Source organism: Python bivittatus, unplaced genomic scaffold (assembly GCF_059951505.1).
Source record: "Python bivittatus isolate LINGU-HERP-01145 unplaced genomic scaffold, Pbiv_v1 ctg000840_np1212, whole genome shotgun sequence".
NCBI lineage: Eukaryota > Metazoa > Chordata > Lepidosauria > Squamata > Pythonidae > Python > Python bivittatus.
This window is the reverse complement of record NW_028277113.1, coordinates 47,935,781-47,960,529: the sequence shown is the minus strand read 5'-3', so window position 1 is coordinate 47,960,529 and position 24,749 is coordinate 47,935,781. Positions and strand designations below refer to the sequence as shown.

Below are 24,749 nucleotides of genomic sequence, written 5' to 3'. Positions count from 1 at the left end.
TGGAAAAAAGATACCAGGTGTTCAAGCTGGCTTTAGAAAAGCCTGAGGAACATGAGACTGGGCTTTGATCATCAAGCTATGGAAGTGCTCAGAAATATGGGAATCCTCATGAGAAACTTACATACAGGTCAGGAAGCCACAGTACTGACAGAACATGGTGAGAAAGACTGGCTCCAGGTTGGCAAAGGAGTGTGTCAAATCTGTATATTTTGTCTGTATTCAACCTATATGCTGAATATATATTAAGGGAAGCTGGATTGGAAAAAGATGAGTGTGGTTTTAAAACTGGAGGAAGAAACATCAATAACCTATGCTATACTGATGACATACCCTATAACCGAAAATGCAAAGGATCTGCAAGCCCTAGTAATAAAAGTCAAGGAGCAAAGTGAAAAAAATGGGACTAAAGTTAAATATAAAGAAGACCAACTAACAACAACAGATAGAACAACCAGCCTTAGAACTGGCAATGAAGATATCAATGTGCTGGATAACTTAAGCCTTTTAGGATCAACCCTCAACAGTAAAGGAACAAGCAGTCAAGAAATATGCTGAAGACTAGCACTTGGTAGAGGAACCATGAAGGCCTTGGAAAAGATATTCAGATGCTGCTATGTGTCTACACCTATCAAGAATAGTGCAAACAATGGTATTCCCTGTGACACTCTATGGAAGTGAAAGTTGGACTTTAAAGAAGCAGGATAGGAAGAGTATTGATGCCTTTGAACTTTGGTGTTGGAGAAGACTCCTGAAAATACTGTGGACAGCCAAGGAAACAAACTGATGGATCATTGAACCATTCTCACTCAAGGCACAAATGACCAGGCTCAGATTAACCTACTTCAGACATATTATGCAAAGACCTAGCTCTGAAATAAAATCTTATCTGCCAAATGCATGTCTCAGCATTATAACATACATTATCTGCTAATAATTTATTGTGCATGTAACAGCTTATTCTTAGTAGTGAGGAACTGCGTTTTGGCTACTGAACATTTAAAGAGAATGGAGTGACATGGAAATCTGAACTATGGGTAGTCCTCACTTACTGACAGTAGTTGGGACCAGGAACTCCATCGCTAAGTGACATGGTTGTAAGGTGCAACATCATGTGACCACGCCAATTTATGATGGCACTTTCAGAGTCCTAGTTGCCATCGTTAGGTGAATCCTGTGTGGTTGCAACATCCTGCAGTCATGTGATCGCCATTTGCAACCTCCTGCCATCCTGCCCATTGACTTTGCTTGTCAGAAGTCAGCGGTGAAGGTCACTAATAGCAATCACATGACTGTGGGACACTGCAATGTTGTAATTGCAAGCCAGTTGCCGAGCACCCAAATCACAATCAAGTGACCACAGGGATGCTGCGTAGCCACAACTACAAGGACCCACCGTAAGTACCTCTTGTTCAGTGTCATTGTAAGTTCAAATGGATGCTGAACAAGTGGACATTAAATGAGGACTACCTGTACAAGTTATTTTGAAATAGTTTCAAATTTCTATACAGAGTTTCTGTTTATATTGCAATGTAATTCAGCAGAACTTTCTACAGCTGTCAACTTTATTGAAACAATACAGTTACAAGCTCAAAGATTTCTTTCCTTATGCCTATTTTTAATACTCTAGGAGCCAACTGAAATTCTTTTCTTATGAAATAAATTGTTCAACTACATAACTGTAGGCAGGTAAAATATGCACCAGCAAACTCCATCCATCATGAGATTAGCTGTTCAATTCTCAGCAAGGTTGTTGGTCGTGAACTTTTCGCACCCATGGGGACTGACTGTCTTACCAAAATAGATTTTCATTCTATTACAATTAGAGCCATGTGGCAAAAGGATAATGTAATGCTGTTTATTTCACACAACCTTAACAATTCCAAAAATAGTTCAGAGCAAATGAATTCAGTGTTCCTCTTTGTGTGTTGGCTGGGTAAGTTCCCTGAAGGATATAATGTCAGGCATTCTTTAGGAAACTTAAACTAATGGAGAAATCTTTTTCTTTTCTTTTCTTGGAAGAGAATTCTTAAGAAAGACTGTATAATGTAAAAATCCCTTGGAGGTCACCTAAAAATGGCGCAATTTATTGCATCCCTAATCTATGTCAATGTTCTATATAGTTATTAAAAATGTTTTGAACATTTCTGCCAATATTCAAATTGTATCCTGTATTATTCCTATGTAAGTATAATACATTAATGCCCCAGAGACATCTTGCCACACAGGGATGACTTTCATTTGGGAAAGGGAGTGTGTGAGGACAGCAAGGGCTTGAATCACTCCCATGACCATGTTGTAGTTTGTCATTACGCACTGCTTCCTTCCACTGCCTGATGCTTCATGTGCTGCATTCAAAGGGAACCAAACAGGAGAAAATTTATCTGTAGTTGGCTGGTGCGGTCTCTAAGCACTTTCAGATAGAACAAATACATTCCACAAATTCACCATCCTGGTGAAGGCTAAACTGATACATTGGGGGAAGATGAACAGGGAGCATAATTTTATATTACTTATATCTATTAGTCCAATAAAATGTCTAGGAAAAAAAACCTGTTGATCCAGTATATTTAATTCAACTTCACACTGATAAAAGTTAATTCTTTAGCACTGCAATAATTTGAATCTATCACATTATCTCAGAAACAACTATTGTATCTCCAATCTTTCCAAACATGTCTTTACTGTTGATTTTTGACAAATCAAAACTGAATTATTCTTCCAGTTGTAGACTATGATCATCAACCATTTTACAGAACATGCTGATACACTACTGGCAAATCAGTTCCCCTGAAAAATAATGTGGAGTAACTGGTGGGTAAAGCTAACTCATTCCTTTTTTGTGTAATGTGCATTAAGAGGGTTTTGTGTTGTAAGAAGTAAACTGCAAAGAGCTGCAAGAAGAAACTTTCTCTCCTTGAAGGAAAGAAGGGCAGATATTCCTGCAGTGACGCAGAACAAAGACTAAGTCTGCCACTTAGGAAGCAGACAGCACTTTAAAGTATAGATTGCTCTCTGAAAGGACCTGATGAATGAGACCCATTACCATTTCAGATTATGACTCATAGCAGAGTTTGTATCATGGATTCATTGGATCAGATAACAAAGACTGAATAATTTGTTGCGTTTGGACGCAGGGATCATTTGATCATGAATGAATGACTTAGTTGAGACATTTCAAATATGCTAGGAGGTACACATAACCACAGAGACTCTGCATATGCTGTGGAAACCAGTTCAGTTCTGTAAGAGCTCTGTAAATAGAGCATCTTGTTGAGACACCAGTGCTACAGTCACATTCTTATTTCTAGAAGTTACTTAATAGTTGGAAAGAGTTCACTGTACAGTGAACTTTCTCTTCTCTAATTTCCAGTTATTTTAAACTTTTGATCTCATTTGCCTGAGATGTGCTCTCTGCCCTCTCTCATTCTGATATGAGTATTGGCAGATGAGAAATGCAAGAAATGTATCCTGGCTCAGCAGTTACATTCAGAACAGATAATTACATAATAAAGATGGTTGATTAAGGCTGCAGTCCTGTGGTCTAAAGGCCACTAGGAGATGTTCTATGGGCTTTATGATATGTCAACATTTCCCCTTAAAGGGTAGGGGGAGAGGAAGTAATACCTATCTTAGAGAAAAACTTCCTTCCAACTGCCATGAAAAGTTTATTTTGCACTCTGATGCTACAGCTAGAGTTCTAGCCAACAGAGATAAAGAGAAGGGATTTATGACAGAGGAGGAGTTAAGAAAGATTTGGATCAATAGCATCCATGACTTTCTATGACTCTGTCACACACTCCTGAAATATGCATCGTAACCAAGGGGGGACAAACAAGTTAAAAGGGAGACAGCAGAAAACAACTCCTTCCTCTGTTCCACGACCCCCCCCGTAGGAAACACAATAACGTACTTAATGCCTATGCTTGGATCACTGTGGATGGCTATATAATTAGGGAATTGGAGAGCATGTTCAAGATCTTGATCTGATTTTCCCTATTCAGTACCACTGATGATTGAGGAGCAAAATGAAGTGCGGCAGATCCCCTCTCATGCTTCCTGTATAATCCCTCCCTTCCACCGTAAAAGCCTGGTTTGTATGATTTCTATATTCAGAGGATTGCAAATGGTTTTCACACCATTAACGCCTTTGTACTGTGATGATGGTTGTTATAGCTATTTTATTTCTTTTTGTTACTGTTGATGCTTTAAATTGTTAGCCACCCAGACTCATATGCTGAGGTAGGTAGCCATACAAGTAAAATAAATAAACAAATAAATAAAGCAAAATCTCTTCTCATTGTAAACTATTGTGAACAAGAAGAATAAGCAGGGTCTTAGAGGTACAGTCACCAATCAGTGTGCAAACAATATGAAACAGTCAAAAAATGACAAGAATTGTCCTGGATCTCACTAATATATTTTGCTGAAGAAAGGATTAGCTTTAATATATGAAAGCTCTTTGTGGTCAGAAAAAAAAGGATGCCGTAAGTCCTTATAGCCATTTGTGTGACTATCCTGTGACAGCTGAGACTTACATTCACAAAAATAACAAAGTAAAAAATGGGCAAATAGGTTTATTATAGATACCTATTGTTCATCTCTTCCTAAAAAACCATCCAGTCTAATTGATGTTTCCTTTCCACACACAAGTTGTACTGTGAGGAAAACATAGTCTCCTCACCATTAAAAATATATTACAACTAGTATCATAAAATAACATAACTAAGAGGGGGAAGGAAGGGACGGAGGGAGGGAGGGAGGGAGGGAGGGGAATTTCACAGACAATATCCAGCAGATGTGCATGAAACTGGAGCAGGGACATTCCCAAAACAAATGAGTAATGAATGAATGAGCCTTGAATATTTGAAAATGTAAAGATACCACAATAAAACAGTTGTCTGAGGGATAACATAAAAACTGGAGAGAAGGTTAAAGGGAGAAAATGTGCATTTCTTGTACTCCCATACAACTGATTTTAAGGCAATATGCAGAAGTCAACATTTCTGAGGGAAATATGTGGTATTAGAAAAAAGAGACCTGTTATTGTTACATTAAATTATTTTTATAAGTAATTTAGAGATGACAAGCTATTTTAAGGAAGCAATTTAAAAGAGACCAGAATTCAATATTTTTCAGATTTCAGTGAAATAAAATAAAAAGGCAAGGTCAACCTGGCTGCAATTTCATTTTAAAGAGGAAATCCCTATCTTCCATTATTCTGGGTAAGATTACTAAAAAAGTTCTAAACTCAGATGCCGGAAGGTATGCTGTGACTCATAGTCTGTAAAAGTAATTATTAAATGCTAAAGGAAGGAATCACTGACAAAATTAATTACAGCAACACCACTGCCTTGGACTCTTACAGAATGCTTTGTCTTTGCAACAGCTTTTCACTGGTGTTACTGAATCATATGAACAATTTCCAGAAATCAGAAGTGAAGACTAAATAAAAAAAGAAAAACTCAGGAATACACTTCCAGATTTAAACGATATGTTAAATTATGTTTAAAGGTATATCTTAAGCCCCAACATGTGGAATCCAGTGATTATTTTTTCAAAAACAGAAAACCATCTTCAGAGGGGCAAATGGATTAGAGAAACTGGAAAGCAATGTTGTTCTCTATAAGTGACTTCTTTCCCATTACTTTCCCTTCCCATGTGTAGCCAGAACAAACCCAACTCTCAAACTCCATGTGGAAATGAGAAGCAGTTTAGGGAGCAAAATGAAGCAAGCAAGTGGTACGTGGACCCTATTCCTTGTCCCTCTTCTGCTTGTTGTGGGGGACAGGACATAGTCACCTCCTTACGTAGTTTTTAAAAAACTGAATGAAGATAATTAGACTATAGTTAAATAGGTTTTATGTAAAATGTAGTTTGCACCTTAAAGGTTGTAATAAGGGATACAAATACAGGATAAGTCGCTACATGAAATGGATTCTAGACTTACAATGGGCATTTTTTTTACAATACACTTTTGTGGTGAGCTATATTTCAAAATTTGGAGACTTTTTTTTTTTTTAACAATAACAGTTTTGTTTCAAAACTTCAGAATTAGACAAGTAAAATTAGATTTAGTTCAAGTTTGAATTCCACAAATTTCTCTCCCATCTCTATCTTGAACATTATCCTGGAAGTGATAGTTGAGAGAAAAAAATTGGCCTGTTGTGCTTATGTTTACAATTAGGTAAAACTGATCAGAGACCTCTTGAGTAAAAACCCACCAGACATGCCTGTCTGCTTAATGGGAGATGTAAAAAAAGCAGCTTTATCAGAAACGGAAGAAGGGTATTTTGTTATCAGGAACTTAAGAGACAGGAAGAGAAGTGGTTATTCTGAGGGCTGCAAAGTGATCAGGGAAATCTACAATTAATTTTAAATATATCTGTTCTTTGAGGTTTGGGATTATGATGCTTCTGGAAGAGAAGGGTGTTTCCTTTTTTTTTTTTTTTGCTTTATTAAAATACAGCAGCCAACCATGGCAATTTGCATAGAACCTTTAGGGCAGGGTGGGCAATTCGCAGCCTGCTCATGTTTGTAGTTCCTAAAGCTTCCTTAAACTGCACATCTGGAATAAAGTAGTAAAAAGCCATTATTTCAGTGGTGTGATTTTTGCTGGTATATATGTACAGTATGTGGGGAAATAACAATTATAAGGTTGACATATCCATGCCGCATGGAAACCTTTGAAAATAGGCTGAACATTTAATTCCATTCTATCGTGGGATGACCACCTATGCCCTTGGAGATAAGAAGAAAATTGAAAATGAAAGTGCAACCCCAATTTAAAAAGGGAGCCAGCTTTGGCTCTAAGTATCTACTGAAGAAGGACCACAATGTTGTTTTAGACTGTTTCTCTGCTAGTGATTTAGAGTGTTTCCCAGCATCACCAAATCTTTGCCGAGGCAATATAAAGGTTGTCATTGTTAGATCAGTGCAGTGATAGCTGCATGACCCTGAACAAGCTATAAAGTGCTAGTAGGGATCCTGTCACAGTTAACTGCCACAAAATTTATGGCTTAACTTCAAAACCAGGCAGCATGGCATTATTGTGTTGGTTATTTTAAAAAAGAGTTTCATGAAGTCTTACTCCTACGGTGTGTTCATCTATCAGGAAATGGCCCCAACTACTGAGAGTCTTAAAAGCAATCAGAGTTTTAAAAGGGTTCTTTATTTTTTATGTGCAAAAAAGATAAAGCACACATAAAACTTTTTGATGGATTAAGTCTGAAAAGGTTGAAGTACTAAAAGCTCCTTTTAAAACTGAACCCTAAAATGTTCATTAAAGTGCTGAACCTATTTGAGCTGACTTCAGAATTGAGATCCTACAATTTAGAACAACTTAAAAAATATAATCACATTTTATCTCTTTAAACTCAAACATAGCATGGTATTAATTCACTGCCTGATCTTTCAGTTCCTTCTTTTTAATGATCTTATTAGCCAGCATGCACTTAAAGTACATCTACACCGACAGCAATTATCTGAGATTTAGCATAAAGTTGACTCCTTTGACATTTGGCATGCTGTATGTCTTAGGCCCTCTTTTTTAAAATGTTAATTCCACATAAAATATCTATTTTGCAACTGTGGTAGACATGTACTACTATGCTATATAACCAAGGGAAAAATGGCCCTGGGGAAATTCCAGAAGATGGGATTAGAATGGGGAACACTTATAGTAATATGGAAAACAAGACTAACAAGAGAAGTTACTTTTCCTTGTTGGACTGTTAATTGTCACAAAAAAGTGGCCTGTTAAGGATACAAAAGTGACATGAATTATAAATTACAGCTGTAATATAATTAACTGTTTCATATTGATCTTTTAATGAATCTATGGTATGCTTTATGATTTTAGTAGGTTTGGAAATGCATATATAGAGATAATGGTTTTTGCAGAAGAGATGTTTAAAATTTCTGAAGCATAAATTTGATTTGTTCCAACAGCTGACAATGTAAGAGCTTAATAAACATGCCATTCAATGCACCTAATATTGTTGTTATGCAGACAGTTACAATAATCTATAAGTTATACACCTTGCGCTTCCATTGCTTTTAACAATTCAAACAATACATTAGACATGAATATATCATCATGAGACAGTCCTCATTTATTATTCTGGAATATACTCCACTAAATCCCTAAACACGTAGCCTTGTGGATAGCCATCTATTATGCTTGAATTAAGTCCAGAAAAAACATAGCTCCAATAGAAGAGAATATCTGTAGCTCAGGGTTGAACTTGGTTCAGTTACTAAGCTACTACGCTTGATCAATATTCAAGATATCACAAACATAAAAAGTTGCATTTTGGAAGATCTATCTATCTATCTATCTATCTATCTATCTATCTATCTATCTATCTATCTATCTATCATCCATCCATCCATCCATCCATCCATCCATCCATCCATCCATCTATCTATCTATCTATCTATCTATCTATCTATCTATCTATCTATCTATCTATCTATCTTCAGAGAGTCCAAAATTTGCAACAGCTGAAAAGGAGCATGAAATATGAATGTAAGATGAACTGAGCCTGCAATAGCGCTATTACAATAAAAGTCTGAAATGCTATAAACATTGCAAATAATTGTGTTGGTCAACTACATAAAAATCAATTGGTAATAATTAAATAATACCATTGTCAGGACCATCTAGAAGGTCACCAAATAGTGACAAACATTTAACAACTCTGCGAATATTATTAAGCAAAACTAGTTAATTAAATGGCATGAGGAAGGTTTAAAAAAAGATGAAAGGCACAGTAGAAAGAAACCTCCATTCTGGACTTCATAATAATCTTTAAAATGAACCAAGACACCAAATGTCAGCATTAAAGAGTTTCATCTGAAAGGATTGGTTCTATTCAGTTCCTACTATTAAGAACATAGAACGTTAATGTCTCCAGGGACATGTCCTAGGCAATCACAACATCTGTAGGGAAAGCAAAGAAGGCGAGTCACATAAGCAATATTTCAGCATTGTGTTGCAAGCTCTGTCCCTTTTCTCTGTCTGTTGTGATGTTGCACGCATGCCCAGGTTGGTTAATATTTGAATGGGAGACTGTCAGAAAATCCCATGTAAGCTGATCTGAGTTTCCAACGGAAAATCAGTAAATATAAAGAAGAATACTGACAACATGATTTCATGGTTACTACAACAAAAACTGATATATAAAATTTGGAGGGAAATCAGGTGGCACACATATGGGAATGCAAAAGACAGCATGTTTAATACTTCCCCTTGATAAGAAACCTCCTGCATACAGTAAATGAATGGGCTAAGGAGAAGATTAGACTTAAAACCAGGGATCTAGGTCATGTTGGTTGGGTTCACTTAATGTGCTAAGCCATACTGTAGTTAGTGTGATGTGTGAACCCAGTCATAATTTCAATCATGTGGTCCCCTGTTTTTGTTTTGAAATAATACTTTTCCATGACAAGAGGAAAAGTACAGAGTAAGTTGGTAAGATTAAGGCACAAATAATGTTGCTTTCTTAGGGCCTTCTCTGACAAAATAATTTACATACCTTTGGGGTGGGCAATCATTATCATGCTTATTTAAGTGGGTAACAAAAGAAACAGCTCCTTGTTACATCCACCATTTTAAATACCTCCAGAAATGCTGAAATATAAGTCCAAGGGGTTAATCTAGAATCTCCAAGGATGTGTCTTTCCTTTTACTACAAGCTCTCTTTTTTTTTTTAATCATGCGGTGTAACATCCAGGATAACATTTCAGAGGAAGGGGAAGATGAGGAGGAAAAGCTTTATAGCATTAATGACATGATAGCATGGACCTTTTAGATGAAAAAGTGGGATCTTTGTTTCTTAAACCACCTGCAGGCATTACTAGAGAAATGACTGGTGCTGTTAGTTGAGATAAAACAAAACAGTTCCTACCCCTTAAAGAAAAAATCATGTACTGAATCTGATTCCAGATATGGTGCAGTAAGATAAGAAAAGCCAAAACTGATATGCAGAATGTCAACCCCTGTGAGGAAATAATAAAACATGATTTCACTAGTGTCACCAATAATCTGCTCATAACTGTTGAGCCAGGTGAAGAAGACATTCCACTCTCAGTATACATTGTCCCCAGTTTTAAAATGCCAGGCTGTTGTAAAACCAATATCAACTAAACTTTGTGCCAGATTAATCCTTATAAGAAGCATGTACAAAACTAAAATGTCAGGAAACAATAAAAACCACTGACTTAGAAAACCTTGTACAGTTTCTGTGCTATTCCACACAGGGCTCACAAACATTTATCACAGGCAACTTAATTGTCAAGGTACCCCCAGTGAACCCCAGAACTTAAAGATTGGGGAAAGCACTGAGAAGCTTTGCCTCCCCCATCCTTCAGCTAAAGAAATTAAAATGCTGGACAGACCCAGGTGCCCAGCAGCGATCAGAGGTCACTGAATAGGAGTGAATCAACTCAGCAGAGGACATGCCATTGACAGAGCCTCAAGTTGCCTGAAATTATACTTTGAAGCCACGTGGTTTGTGTGGCTTTGGCTTAACGTAGTATCTGAAAGTAGCCTTTATGGTTTATAAACCATGATTTACAGCTTAGCTTATGGTGTATATGTCAACTGAGGTAGATTCATTAAGCCTTGGCTTAACATACCATTTCTTAGCAAGATGCACAAACCTACTCATCCTCTCAGACATCCTTATTCATTTGGTTTATATCAGGATGATGTAAAAATGTCCTCTGTTGCTGTTGTGATACTTCCATCAAATTGCTTTCTAGATCCTCTCCTCTCCTCTCTCTAAGCTCATGTACTTTTACTTTTTTCTAATCAGCATTAAAGTCCAGCATGGCTCAGTTGCTTGTGATTGCTAAAATTCTGCTTCCTCTTTTGATTCCTTCCCTTATTCTATTACGTATTGCTGCTTTTATTGCTCAGATAGGCCTCTTCCAAAACCATTAGTTTAAGATAGCTGCCTGCCAAGAGTTTCAAGCTTAGAATCAGGAACATCAGTACAAATAACATTAACTTTGTGATTAACAATCAAATTGCTTTTAAAAAAAAAAAAACAGCAACAAAAATTAATGCTGAATACTGTGTAGGGAAGAATGGTCATTGGTTTTTCCTCTGTAGCTACAATCTCCTTAAAAGTTCAGTTGCCCCTCCATACATAGAGAAATAATTATTACAGAAAAGTTTCTATAGGCTTTCCAAAAATTTATTTCCATGGTGGCTGAAGGACTTTATTGAGATCATGGGTGGAGAAGAAAGGTCTGAATTTCTTTTATCTATGTGCTTTCCAGCAGGGGCATCTACAGGGGTGCCAAAACATTGAGTATGTGACACATATAAAAATGGGGTGAAGCTTCAGTTGTGTGGTTGCAACTACCATCTTGCCTTTTTTTGATACCCTTGTTCCCCAGTCTGGTATTTCATTTTAAATAAAATGGAAAGTTTGCTAATCACTCTTTCAGTCTGCTCTGTATGATAAACTATTAGAACTGCATTTTGGAAGCTCTTCCTGACATTGCAGGATTCTCAAGCTCTAATCTGAATCCACTCACCCAAGCTGATAACATGGCCCTTCTGAACAGGCATGGCTAAAAAAGCTTCCTTCCTCACAAAAAGATCCTCCTGGCTCTGGTATATTTCTGTCTGATTCCCAGTTCTGACCTCTGCTAGGCTCTGGATTCCCAGCTTTGCACTGACATGATCCTAACACATTTACATGGCAGCTTCTTAAGCATCAGTAAGATGTCTAATCATATAATGAAGGGGGTTGCACCTGGAAGCAGGCTATCTGGGAAAAAACCTGCTGTCAATGCCTCATTTTGAGGAGACCAGATGGTCCCCAGCAGCATGGTGGCTAGCCACTTCATCTGCCAAGACCTTCTGACACAAACAAGTCCTAGGGCCAGGCAAGTGAGCGGCTCTGCTTTCAGTGCCCCTGAGTAGGTCTGGGAACCACCTTCTTTGTTTTGGGCAACAGGAGCTGTTCAGCAGTGGTGGCACAGATAGCTGAACAAGTTTTTTTTTTTTTTAAACCAGTGGCTACCCATAGTGGTGACCTTGGCATTCTGCTCTGTTCCTGGCTCTGAAGTCCTCTGATATGAAGTATAAGAGATGTAAATGCAAACAGATAAGATTAATGAGGTGGCTCTTGAAGTATATTTTATCTTAATCTTTATTCGCAATACATAAATGAACTGTTGGTGAATCTTTTAAAGTAATAGGTCTCAAGATCTTCACCCATGGAAAAATGAGTTCATGATAATTTAGTAATTGTTTGGATGTGGTCTTTGGAACTTTGTCTCAACTCTTTAATCTAAGAACTACATAAGGAGATTTGTTAGGAATCAGTGAAGATGAAATCTTGACTTTCCATCACAACTTCAGCTGATTTTACTAAGTCATGTTTTTAAGATACCATCAGTGTCAAAGGCATTATCAGACATTTGCAAATGTGCTAATTCATACCTCAACCCAATGATTTCTTTTCTGAAATAAGCCCCTCTGAACTCACTGTAATTTTCTCCCTGATAAGTGTGATAGGACTATAGTCTTAATATTATGCTGGCATTAATTATTTCATGAGGTTAGATCCAAACATGCCAATCTGACAATGAAAAAGATTCCTTCCACCTAAAGAATCCAAGGGAGGCTGTCCACTTGAGGAAAAAGGTGGGGAAGCATGTTTTGCTGACTCCTTTTTTACAGAATCATATACTATAGCTGGAAAGTACATCAGAGGATATCTGGTCCAACCCCCTGCTTAGTGTAGGATCTGCTAAAACTCTGTTCAGTTCCAGAAGTACCTTCCATACTGCTTTAGAGTGTTAGAAACTCTCCAGAGCAGTATTTCAGTAGTCCAGGGAACTGCAAAGAAGAAAAGGAATTGGTGAAAGCTGCATCCTTATCTTCTTCCTCTTGTGGAATTGATACTCAGTTAAGCACATACCCAAATCCAACCTACTGTACTTATTGCTTTCTGACTCTAGATCTATCGATACTGATATTGATACTGATATCTATCTATCTATCTAGAACTAATTTAAAGCTCACTATGTTTTTTTCTTGAGTTGCTACCAATGATAGAAAAGATAATGAGGTTGCGACCCTCATGATATAAATAATATAAAATGTAGAGTGAGTTAAGCAAGTATTTTCCAGTTGTGTGATTAACATGTTTGCGCAACTGGAATTCAGTGAGAGGTGCATGCTCAGCAGGGGCAGAATAACTTAATCTGTCTAATTTAAAGATAAAAACATGATGTCAAATGAATTTTTCTTTTGTTTTGGTATTTTCATGCTTGATGAATTAAATATTTTCAGTTCTTACCTGGCTTTTTGCATAATCTTAGAACTGTTTTCTAAGCTTTTCTTGATATGGCTTTTCTTGATATGGAGGTTATTTTTTTCTGAAATTCCTCTGTATTTTTTTCTATGTAGGATTTTTATGAAGAGGGGAAAGCTGCACAGAACCCAGTATTTCCCAAACTCATGTTTAAAGACCTGTTGGTCACATGGAACTATTTGTGCATTCTTGGGACCCCAGCCAAGTATTTTAAAATCTGTATGTCACCTTGATTGCCAGGTTCACATATGTACCTGTTTCATGTTGACTGCAAGCAAAACTGGCTTCAGTAGTCAGAACTATCAGGCAACTCCCAAGGCAAGCATCTCAACAGAGACCTCATAATCAAGACATATTCCTGATCTTCCTACTTGCTGTGGCAACTTCAGTTCTTGCCCAAGCTTAAAAGAGGAGCAGCCTAAATTTGTCCTCCTTTCTTTCTAAAAGTGGTCCCAGAGGGTAATGGAAACCAGAGGCCCAATAGTGGCATTGGAAAGGTGAGCTGCTTTGGTGGGGGGATGGGAGGCCCTTAGCGCACCTGTGATGGAATGGTTTGGTGAAGGCCGTGCTCAGGGACATAAGCATTTCCTTAGCCCCCAGCAGGAGTGTGGGAAGGTTAAGAAGATGAGACTGGCACCACCCTAAGGAATTCACAGTGTTTTGGCTTGTTGGCTTGGGAAGTTTAGATGCAGTCTGGAGAGACTGATGTCAGGTCCGGCCCAAAGAACTCCACGAGACAGTACAGATACAATTCTGTTGCATTTATTAGCTTCCACCTCAAAGACAGAATCTCTCCAGACTGAATCTAAACTTTCCAAGCCAGCAAGCCAAAACACCATGAATTCCTTAGGGTGGTGCCAGTCTCATCTTCTTAACCTTCCCACACTCCTGCTGGGGGCTAAGGAAATGCTTATCTCCCCGAGCGCGGCCTTCATCAAACCATTCCATCACAGCACATTATCTATAAGTTCCCAAAATTTGGAGTTTGTTCAAGGACACTATACAGAAGAACCATGCAACAATGGTTGCTAATACCTGTAGTGTGTTTTGGAGAGTGAACCTAACTTACATAAAATCTTTGCAAAGTGATTGGCTAGAGCCACTTCCTCACTAAAACTTTATAGCATTTTACAGTGTCACTCAGACACACTTGTGGCAAAATAATGTCTATGTTTATTACTTCTCTGTGCATACCTATATGGTTGAATGGCAAATCATGAGTGAGGAAATCACCTAGTCAGACATTCCCAAAATGATGCTGTCCAGTAAAGGTATTGCAATATAAGCAAGAATAATGTCTTATGTGACATTGCGTGAAAGACACAAATCACATGTTTGCCTCAATTGCACACTGATGTCATGGTGCATGTGATGTCACTTGCTCCCTCTTGTGAATGCCCATGCCTTCCAGATGTGTCAAATTACAGCTCCTATTATCTCTTGGTATCTTCAGGAATACCATGCCAAGGAAAGCTTAAGTACTATGATCTGCACTTGATGTAAAAATTTACAAAACTATGTCTGGGTCTAAGAATGTGTCCTTCATTTTCAAATTTCTTTTCAAGATTTCATTGGGATTCTATATAGCTGAATTGGCATATATTAGAGATAACTATTTACCTACATAATTTCCTCTTTAAAGATATTATTTCATAGAAAATTGTGATTGAATGCAACACATTCAAAAGAATTATACTAACCTGTGAAGTATCTGTAGATGGGTTAACTTCCTTACCACTCACAGCAGAATTTGTATTTGCAGAAGCTGCTCCTGGAACCTCTGTCTTCTTGACATTCACTTCTACAGGAACGGAAGGCCCTACCTGCCTATTTTCGGTCAATGGGGCTGGATTTGAATTGCTTGTTTGTCGTGGTGGTGCTTTATACCAACTAGGATAGAACAAGGGATCAGATGGCTCTCCATTTGACTGTGGTCCAGTTTCTACTAGTCCTGCAGGCTGTTGTGTAGTAGTATGCACAATTTCATCCTTAGTAGGATAGATTAAAGAAAAGAAAAAAATAGAATGCAAATGATTTGATGTGCTTTTCCCTTCTCCATCTTTCTCCATCTTTCTCTCTGAAAGGGCAGCATCATGAGTCCTCATTTTCAAGTGGCATTAAAACATATATTTTAGTTTTCTACATTTGGTATTAAGAACTATGCTTATTGATTACTGAAAAGTGGAGCAGAGCATGCTGGCTGGGGAATTCTGGGAGTTGAAGTCTACCCATCTTAAACTCGGCAAGGTTGAGAAACACTGATTTATGCAGAAGGCCATCCCTCTTGCTCCAGATGAGGTTTCCAGTTTTCACTGATCTCTTTACCTACTGCGACCTTCTTCTGGGTGCACTCAGAATATGTTTTCCCAGAATTAGCAGAGAGCATGAAAATTCTGGGGGTTGTAGACCAGCACACTCAAAGTGCAGCAGTTTGGGAAAGGATGACCTAATGAATTTTCATGTTTAATCAATAAATGGATTAACAAAGCAATAAAATATTTAACATAATTGATGTGAGAAGAATATTTACCTGTTTTGCTGAAGTAGGAGTATTAACTAGTGGTAGAGAAGGTAATGATGGTACTGGTTTAGTCTGAGATACTGCTAGTGTGTCTTTCAACACAATACCCTGCTGAAGTTGCTGAGATGATGCTTGTTCAGATATTTCATCTTCTTCACCTGATGATTCAGTGCGGACTTCATCCTGTTCTTTCCCTTCTGTGGCATCTTCCTCCTCCTCTTCCTCCTCTTCTATTGTAACGTGAAGAGGAAATACACAAATTGGTTTCTTCTAAAATAAAATTTATTAATAGAGAACCTTTGGTTCTAAAGGTTCTGGTTTATCCTTTTCTCAGCAGGAATATTTGTCTCTGACCCTATTAAAGGAATTGTATTCTATCAAGAAAAAACAGCCAGCACTCTGACCAGAATAGTAGATTTGTATCAGTTTCCGTTCATAGATGTTTCTCTCAACACATAATAAAATTAACAACTTGTTTTTCTGTGAAACCTTCCCAAAGGACTTTGAGATTTCCTAGAATGGTTAGCACATTGCTTTTTTTGGAAGCAGAAACTGTTTGCCTAATAATCAGAACAGAATAAAGGAGTTAGCTTATCTAGAGAGTGGGAAAACTATCACAGCAGGCTTTTGATTTTCACTTCTGAGTCCTTTGATTTGTCATTGAGTCCTTTATTCCCAGCAAAACTGAGAAGTGCAATTACGGCCAGGATATGGACATTGCTCAGCAGAAGACATAGATACTTATGGATAGATATTTTCATGTGAGGCGCCATTTATTAACTATTGCAATTTTATGTTAGTTAAAATGAAAAAAAAAGTCTCAAATGGAACAATCTAAATAAATTAGTCATTTGGGGTTACCAAGTGTATCAAGAACATATGCTTATAACATTTGTATATAAAAAAGGGGAATGATTCCCTTTGCCCCCAAACTTTCTCTGCTGTACGTATGTAAACAATCCCCCTCCCAATCTGCCTCATGTTTATGCTGAAATTTATATTGAGGAATATTACTTTACAGCAATATAATGTAGCAATTAAAAATGCTAAAGATTTTAAACATTTAACATAAAATGCTAACAACTAGGCTGATCACATGATTTTGTACACTATTGGATCAAGGATTTTAAATTAAATGGCATACTATGATAAATATGATAAGTTATGAAGCATGTGATTATCTCAGAAAAGATTTGAAATGTTAGTATACAGTAGCTTTGTGTCTTTGATAGGGTATTCTGAACTCAGTGTGTAAATGACTTTTTACATTTTAAATTCTGGGTCCAGCTTCACCTTTCTGGTAGTAATCATCCCAATAAAAGCACAAAATACCAAGTTCTGATAAATGATGGTTTATAAAGAACTACCTGTGAAGAGGTATGACATTATAAAGGCTTCATGAAATCAATAGGTTAAAGAAGATCTACTGAATAGACTATTTTAGGGGTTCTCAAACTTGAAGGGAGTCACACTTGCTCCTGCTCTTCCTGGATGCAGGTGACTTTCACCAAGCTATTGGCACTAGACTTAGATGTGTGTAGGATCCCAAGGTGACTCCCCTCAAATTTGAGAATTGCTAGAATAATTTGCATAATTTGTCAAAGCCACAGCTCCTGCGAAACACCAACCCACAGAAGTCATTGCTGCAAGGACAAAGGCCACTGAAGTAAAGTTCAACCCTGAGAATGAGTTCTGACAGAGAATCAACTTTCTCTGATAGCTGGATCTCTGCCAGACTGCAATCACTTTCTGTCTGGACAAACTAACAGCCAGCTGGTCCAGGCAAAAGCTCTGACTGAATGCGTACAGAGGTAAGGGGTCACACAAATGCGTTATTTTAGGATGTCACAACACTACAGAATTTATAGGATGTCACAACACTACAGAATTTAATGACCTCTGGACTACTCCCATTCTATTGGCTATATATTTTTTAATATTTCTGTGAACAATGTTTCTAATTCAACTTATCTTGATGGAAAAGTTGCCTTTCTACATTGATTGAAGATAGCCAGAACAAATCCATCATTTGGATAGAAATAGTTGTCTACAGGTTTGTCTCTCACTCTGCATTTACCACTACATTTATGAATACAACAAGGTACTAGTAGAGAATGAGAAGTTTTTAATTATCAAAAAGTTTTCAGTAAAGTTTCATGAACCTTGACTATCAACAAAATTGGCATTCTTTCTTTACAATTACTATGTAAAATACACATACATGCTCACAGACACATATATGCACACACATGCATGTACACACACACACACACACAACCATAAACCCCCCAAATTTCCTACTAAATAACAGTAATTAAAATCTTTTGGGTTAATAAACACACATAATCAAGCCCTATTTTTTGTCACATAATGTAAACACCTTTTTTCAAGGAAATGTTCTGTCATGAATCACTATTGGTAATCACTGCTAAGGTTCTGCTAGTCATATAAACAGGTCAGACAGAGGTTAATAGCTTTGATATATACAGAATGTTGGAATCTTGAAAAATATACAACACTAATACCAAAGCTCAGATTCTATGAAAAAAACATATTTTTTCAGCATGCTATCTTAGTCTTCATGAGTTTACTTTTGATTATTAGACATGTAAAATGTCTCTTTCATATTTGTAGAATGTCAAAAAGGTCTTTCCATTATATTTGTGACAGGATGTTTTCACAAAAACTGTATACTTCACAGCTAAAAAGGAAAATAAGCTTTAAGAAAAGGGAAGCCTACCTCTGTAAAAGTAAATTTCTTTTATTATCTTTTCTTCTCTATTAAGGTTGACTCTGAAGTGGCTCATATTTTCATAGCCTTTCTCTATTTTTTCCCTCTGAAATGCTTTAGAAGCTTCAGTAATTCTAAAATAGAAACACCATTGTGTCATCTGCATTATTTTGCAACTGAACAGTTTGGAATTGTCGGCTTATGATGAATATGGAAACACATGTTTACTTACTTTTGTAGCAATGCTTTAGCATTCTGTGAAAAACAAAATATAGCCAATAAAATAAATTATTTCATAACTTGTTTCTTGTCTTTTCAGGTGTATAGATTTTAGGTTAATTCAAATGTAAAATGTTAAAATATACATTTAACAAATATAATAGCTGGAATTCTAACCATAACAAGACATTCCACCAAGGTTATACCAAAGTGGGTCCTTGGGGTGATCCACACTAGAAGGTATATGTTGATCCAGAAATACATTTTAACTGTTAATTTCTATAGGCCACATTGGGGAACAAGGGACCCTCTTGATGTTGTTACATTACAACTTCCAGCAACTATGGTCAGTATGGCCACAATGGAAGTTAAGAGTTATAATCTGGCAACATCTAAATAATCACATGTTTCCCATCCCTGATATAAGCACATGGATGCACACACTCCTGAAATCATGCCCATATAGGTTATGGGCTGCTACTGTTTGTCCTGTCTGCTACATCACAGCCTGAACATTTAGTTCAATGCAGAATGAAGAGTCATTCTGTTCCTCGGGTTAAGCAATAACATAGGCCAACTGATATTCCAAATTGCTCTGTAGCTGTGATTCTTGCTACTTTTGCACTATCAAGTAATGAATGAGATACGAATCAATTATTAGCTGATAAGAGTATTTCATAAAGGAACAAGATAAGTGCATTTTTACATTAGGAAATACAGTACCAGGATATTTATATTCCATTTACCTGATGTACTTAACATAATGGATTACCAAACTCTTACTCTGTGGCATTGGAGAGTTCCCAGCTAAAACTAAAGATATAAAATACTATCTGTCATCTCTTTGTAAAACTTTCAGGTAGGAACTTGGATGTAGGAATCATAATCTTCATAAAGTGGGAAGTTCTAGTTAAATATGAATCATTTGATTATGCAGATTGGAATATAAACTGTTATCCGAAGCAAATTATATAATCTATTAAGATTAAAATTTAAATTTACACCTACCTTTGGGTCACATTAACATAAAATTTACATAAAATTTTAAAACATAAAATAGTCTGTTTAACCATTTTCTCCCAGATTAAGAAAATAATAAAGATTCTATATGCAGTGTGCAAAAATGCAATTTTCAGACTGAATATGGAAAACTACCAGGTAGATAGATACTCTAGAAAACTTACATCTGAGTAGTATATGATGGACACTAAAATGGTACTTTCCATTCAATTCTAAGAAAAAGACATTTTCTTCTGAGAGGTTTGTACACATAGTGCAAGGGAAGGCTTAATTAGAAGTTGCATAATGTTATATTCTCATTTTTAAAAAATTTTCTACAACATACCTGTAAAAATACAGCCATTTCTGGCTCTTCCATAAACTGGATACCTGATTCCACCAGTTTTGACACTGTCTCTAAGTGGTCTGCATACTTTTTTATCAGAGACCGGACATGTTCCAATTTCTCCTCTTGGCTCCGAGTGATTATTTGTGTCATCTCACTTTTTCTTTCTTCCAATATTGAGTACAAATAATCAAATTTTTCACATAGTTGTTCCTTCTGCCTTTTGCAGCATTCCTGTGAATGAATCATTAGCTTTGTGTTAAAAGTGTTATGTTGCCTGCATCTGTTTTTATCTTAATAAATCGTGGGAATTGCCTCTTTACTGAATAAGCTTTTTCTTTTCTTTTTAAGTCTTTCACAGTGGCTTGTAGAAGCCAAGACTAGAAGCCAGTGATTGAGACAAAGATGCTTCACAAAGGTGAGACAATCAAAAAGAGAATTTGAATTTTGAACATTCCAAACTAACACCCCAAATAGATTTGCCTCATAATATCTAATGATGCTGAAACTTTTTAAAGAAGCTGATGATAGGGCCATAGAAATTTCTATCTAATTATAAAGATCATTTTAATTTTAGAAGTATATTCTAAAAATATGAACTGTAACAGCTTTTAAAATAGGCGTTTATACCAAAAGTGCTCAGGGTGACTTGCAAATTCCCCCAAACTTCTCAAAACATTGCTACAAATTTACAATTTTTAAGGTAGTAGAAAATATTGGAATTTTTTTTCATTACAATTTTATATTAACTTTATTGAAACTGTTTTGCACTTGGAATTTTTAATTGGTAAGACCATTCTATTGTGCAAATGCATTACAAGTTTGGGGTACTGCCTTTCTAAATAAACAAGGAAAACAAAATATAGAAAAGATCATGAAGGCTGTTTCCCAAAATACCATGCATTATACAGTATATGGATGCTAAAGCTGTTATATGAAAATGAAAAGATTTATGAAAATCTGCATTTATCAGGTTAGATTTGGAAAGTAAGCACTTGAAAAAAGTGGGAATTACATGTAAATAAGTCATTATTGGAAAGATGTAACATCAGTCTTGGTGATGGCTTCTATTTCCTACTGGATTGTTTTATAAAACCTTGAAGGTTTTGGATTTATTTAAGAGCCCTTCTTTGTTTGCATCTAGCTATGGTACAACGATGCCCCAGCACTCTGCTTTTTTACTGCTGTGTTCATCTGACTCTCAGCCCACATCTGAGGCTGGCTTCAACTGTCCTTAGCTCTACCAGTGTGTTTTCTACCTTATCCTGACACAGGTTTTGCAGTTGGTAAAATTTTATGCATTTCTACTACCATTCCAGCTATTGGCCATTAGATTCACATATTGGACTCTCCCCTCCACTCCCATTCCTGGTTCACTGTCTTCCAGAGCTATTCTGCTTTGAGCAGTGGAAGAATCCATTTCTTTCAAATTAGGTTTTCACTAACTGTACCCATCTAGTCTCTGAAACATCAGTCACTCTGAACTGCATCTGATAGTGGTGGTGCCAGAGAAGGGGCCACGCGGTGAATGGGAGAGGCAGAGCTGGCTTTCTCTCTGCTGCTTTCCAATACAACTCCTACCACAATTGCCAGCTTTGACTGGGTTGCTTTTCAGCGTGTGTTTAGTGCTCTTCTGGAATATCAGCTGGGAATTGGGCTCCCTTTGAATGCAGCTGCACAAAACATTTGTGGAAAGTGACAGCACGTTTTGACAGATGGCTAAACCTACCAGTCTAGCCATTTGTTAAAACTTGCCTCCCCCACTCCACATCCCCATTCCATTCTAAGGAAAATGAATGATGGATGTTTTCCTGCCAGCTGGTGACATCTGGTAAGAGGAAAGAGAAATATGGCAGCCCCTGTCCTTAACATGCTCTGTACACTGGAAATAAAGACAACACTGTTTGCTGGCATTGTGCCTGTGATAGTAGGGATTGTCACTGGGGATAGCAATTTTTATGTAAATATAGTTTTCTGCCAGCTCAAGGATTGGCTTGACTGTAAGGAAGAACCCTAAGTTGCTAAAACTTCAATATTACAATATCTATCCTTTGGAGTGAGTTTAATTCTTACCGTGAATTTACTTGAAAGGCTTGCTATGGTCTGCAAACTCCTGATACCAACACATTTCATCCTTGCAATATGCAGACTTCCTTTAAGCACCCTTGCTGTACGCAGACATCTTAACTTTTAAGTGCTAATATTTTCTCGCTTTCCTTGGCTCAGAAATTTCAGGAACTTTTAACCATGTTTGCTATATTATTTCCTCTCCTATACTTTGATCACAAAAGGGACTATGATGGATTTTTTGCTAATTAAAATGGCATGTTGAAATGTAAGCATTCTTTACCTCATTTTTTTTTTCAGTTGAATATTGGAAAATTTAAATCAGGGTCTCACAACCTGACACATCTTGAACTTGTTGATAAAGCTGGTCCAAAAGTTGCAGTTGAATTATAATTTTCAATATGGCTGAAGAACAATTTGTTAACTACAGAAAGAGTAATCTAATTAACCATATTTCATTAATTACATTTTATTTAGATTTTGTCTTGTTCCCACATACTTCTTTGTACTGTCCCTGCCTACTTTATGATGTATATCTCACTCAGAGACTTTTAACTTGTACATTAGCTGGGCAAAATCAAGAAAGCAAGAACTATACAGATTTTAGTAAGATATTTTTAATGCTAGTCTAGGGTAAGTACAGATTTTTGGAAAACATAATGGGAAATTCCCAGCCTCATTTATGAGTTAATTAAGATGGAGTCTCTTTGAATGCTTTGACATTTTTCTTCCCAGATTTGACTTCATCCAAACTAAATTGTCATTTATGAGATAAGCTGGAAACTGACTAGTCTCCTTTTATCTGCTGATTGTTTGTGTCCATGTTCTCATCCATTCCTTTTGCAGCCTCCCCACAATCTCTCACAGAGACCAAGTGCACCTGTTCCCTGCCTCCAATTACTAGCTTTTCTGTCCTTTTCTGATTAAAATTCCACTCTCAACATTCCTATGTGTCTCATGGTGGAAAACATTTTGGGACAAAGCAAGTTTATCCTCCAAAGATGCAAACAATAACTTTCAGGGGGGCAGGGTGATTTTAATTTAAAAGGCAGCTAGGAAAAACCACTTCTCCAAATCCGTAATTGTCCAATGCTATATCAGAGAATGTCTCTTGCCTCTAGTATGGACCTCAAGCTAAGATAGGTTTCTTCCTGGTATAGTTGCTTAAAACAGGTGAATGCATACATATGTTTCAGTTAAGTTACTGATGCAAAGATTTTGCAGGAGATTTATGAACGGCATTTGTGTCCTCAAAACAAATTCACTGCTACTATAGTAACATCCAGATGAAAAAAAAGCATTACCTATGGCGCTTGTGATGCCACCCCCATAAAAGCCAGTACTGTCTGAATCCTTCTTGTAGGTAGATTTGCTGGGCTACAACTCTGCCTTTTTATCATCACTATATATATAGTGATAATGAAAGATAAATAGAAATGTCATGTTTACCAAAAGCTTCTGTTTGGATATTCAACATTGGGAACAAGAGTAGGAGACATTGGTTGCCTTTAGTTTGTGGGCTTCATAGAGACATCTGATTTTCCAAGATCAGCATTTGATCTGAATTTGTAAACTGAACTTTTTATGTAGCAGTAGGTGAGAACTGACATAGCTATAACCTAAATAAACCAAGGAGAAAAAAGAGGAGTGTATCACCATAGTTGTGGAAGCCCTAATGTTTGCTTAAATACAGAAAAAATACTTAGGGAAAATGGGTAGGCAACCCACAACCTATAGGCGATATGTTGGCTCCAAAGCACCCTAGACTGCATCACCAAAATTCGTTTGCAAAGTTTTGGTAGTATAATTTTTGCTTGATTTTGGGGACTGAAAGAAAATTTAAGAATGCAAAAAAGAGCACAAGGTTTCTGTGGGGCAAAGTGCCCCAGTTTTCACCATGAAATATTCCAACTGTCTCCCAACCCAGCAAAAAACAGGCTGAACTTGTTATGCTTCACCTCTTTCATTGATGTCATCGTATTATGGGAAGGCCTGCTGCTGTTCACTGGCAGAACAGTAAGTGATAACCCCAGTTCAGAAGAAGCTGCCCATCCCTCTAAACAAGTTTACAAACAGAAAAGGGGAAGGGAAGGGAAGGGAGGAAGGGGGAGAGAGGGAGATAGGAAGATATCTTAATTTTTTTGGTGGTTTACAGTCCCAAACTGTCCTTCTATCTAATTAGCTATTGGCCCTTTTAGGGCTGACAATCATTTATAGGGAGTGGCTTGATAAGAAAAGGAAAATCCAGTGATAGGGTTAATCTGCTTTTCTAATGTCAGTTTCCTATTTTTTTTTTAAAAAAAATGTTAATTTATCTTGGAAGAAAAATGCCAATTTCTGAAATTACTTTATGCCAAAAGTGTCAGGCCTTGGATACCTCTACTGACCTATCCAAAATAAGTGTGCAGAGTCAGTTTTCTAGTTAAGCTCTGACATTCTCTAACAGACTCTTATGGGAGTTGTGACTCCTGATGTAAAGAGGTGCCAATCAGCAGGTCATAAATCAAGGTCATGATACCCAAGTGACAT

General features: G+C 37.0%; 1 protein-coding gene across 3 annotated transcripts in view; it reads right to left on the bottom strand.

Moving 5' to 3' along the window:
• Positions 1-24,749, bottom strand: part of TRIM55 (tripartite motif containing 55) — a 40,113-nt gene that overhangs the window by 5,696 nt on the left and 9,668 nt on the right. For 2 of the 3 annotated variants that reach the window (XM_088130539.1, XM_088130541.1), the window contains exons 5-9: positions 20,154-20,387; positions 18,822-18,844; positions 18,599-18,723; positions 15,868-16,088; positions 15,038-15,325 (exon numbers count right to left, since the gene is read on the bottom strand). In XM_088130539.1, the coding sequence (XP_087986665.1) occupies positions 15,038-15,325; positions 15,868-16,088; positions 18,599-18,723; positions 18,822-18,844; positions 20,154-20,387 (891 nt within the window). Of the gene's footprint in view, positions 1-9,908; positions 10,000-15,037; positions 15,326-15,867; positions 16,089-18,598; positions 18,724-18,821; positions 18,845-20,153; positions 20,388-24,749 lie in introns of all 3 variants that reach the window. The other variant, XM_088130540.1, reaches the window with a different exon arrangement.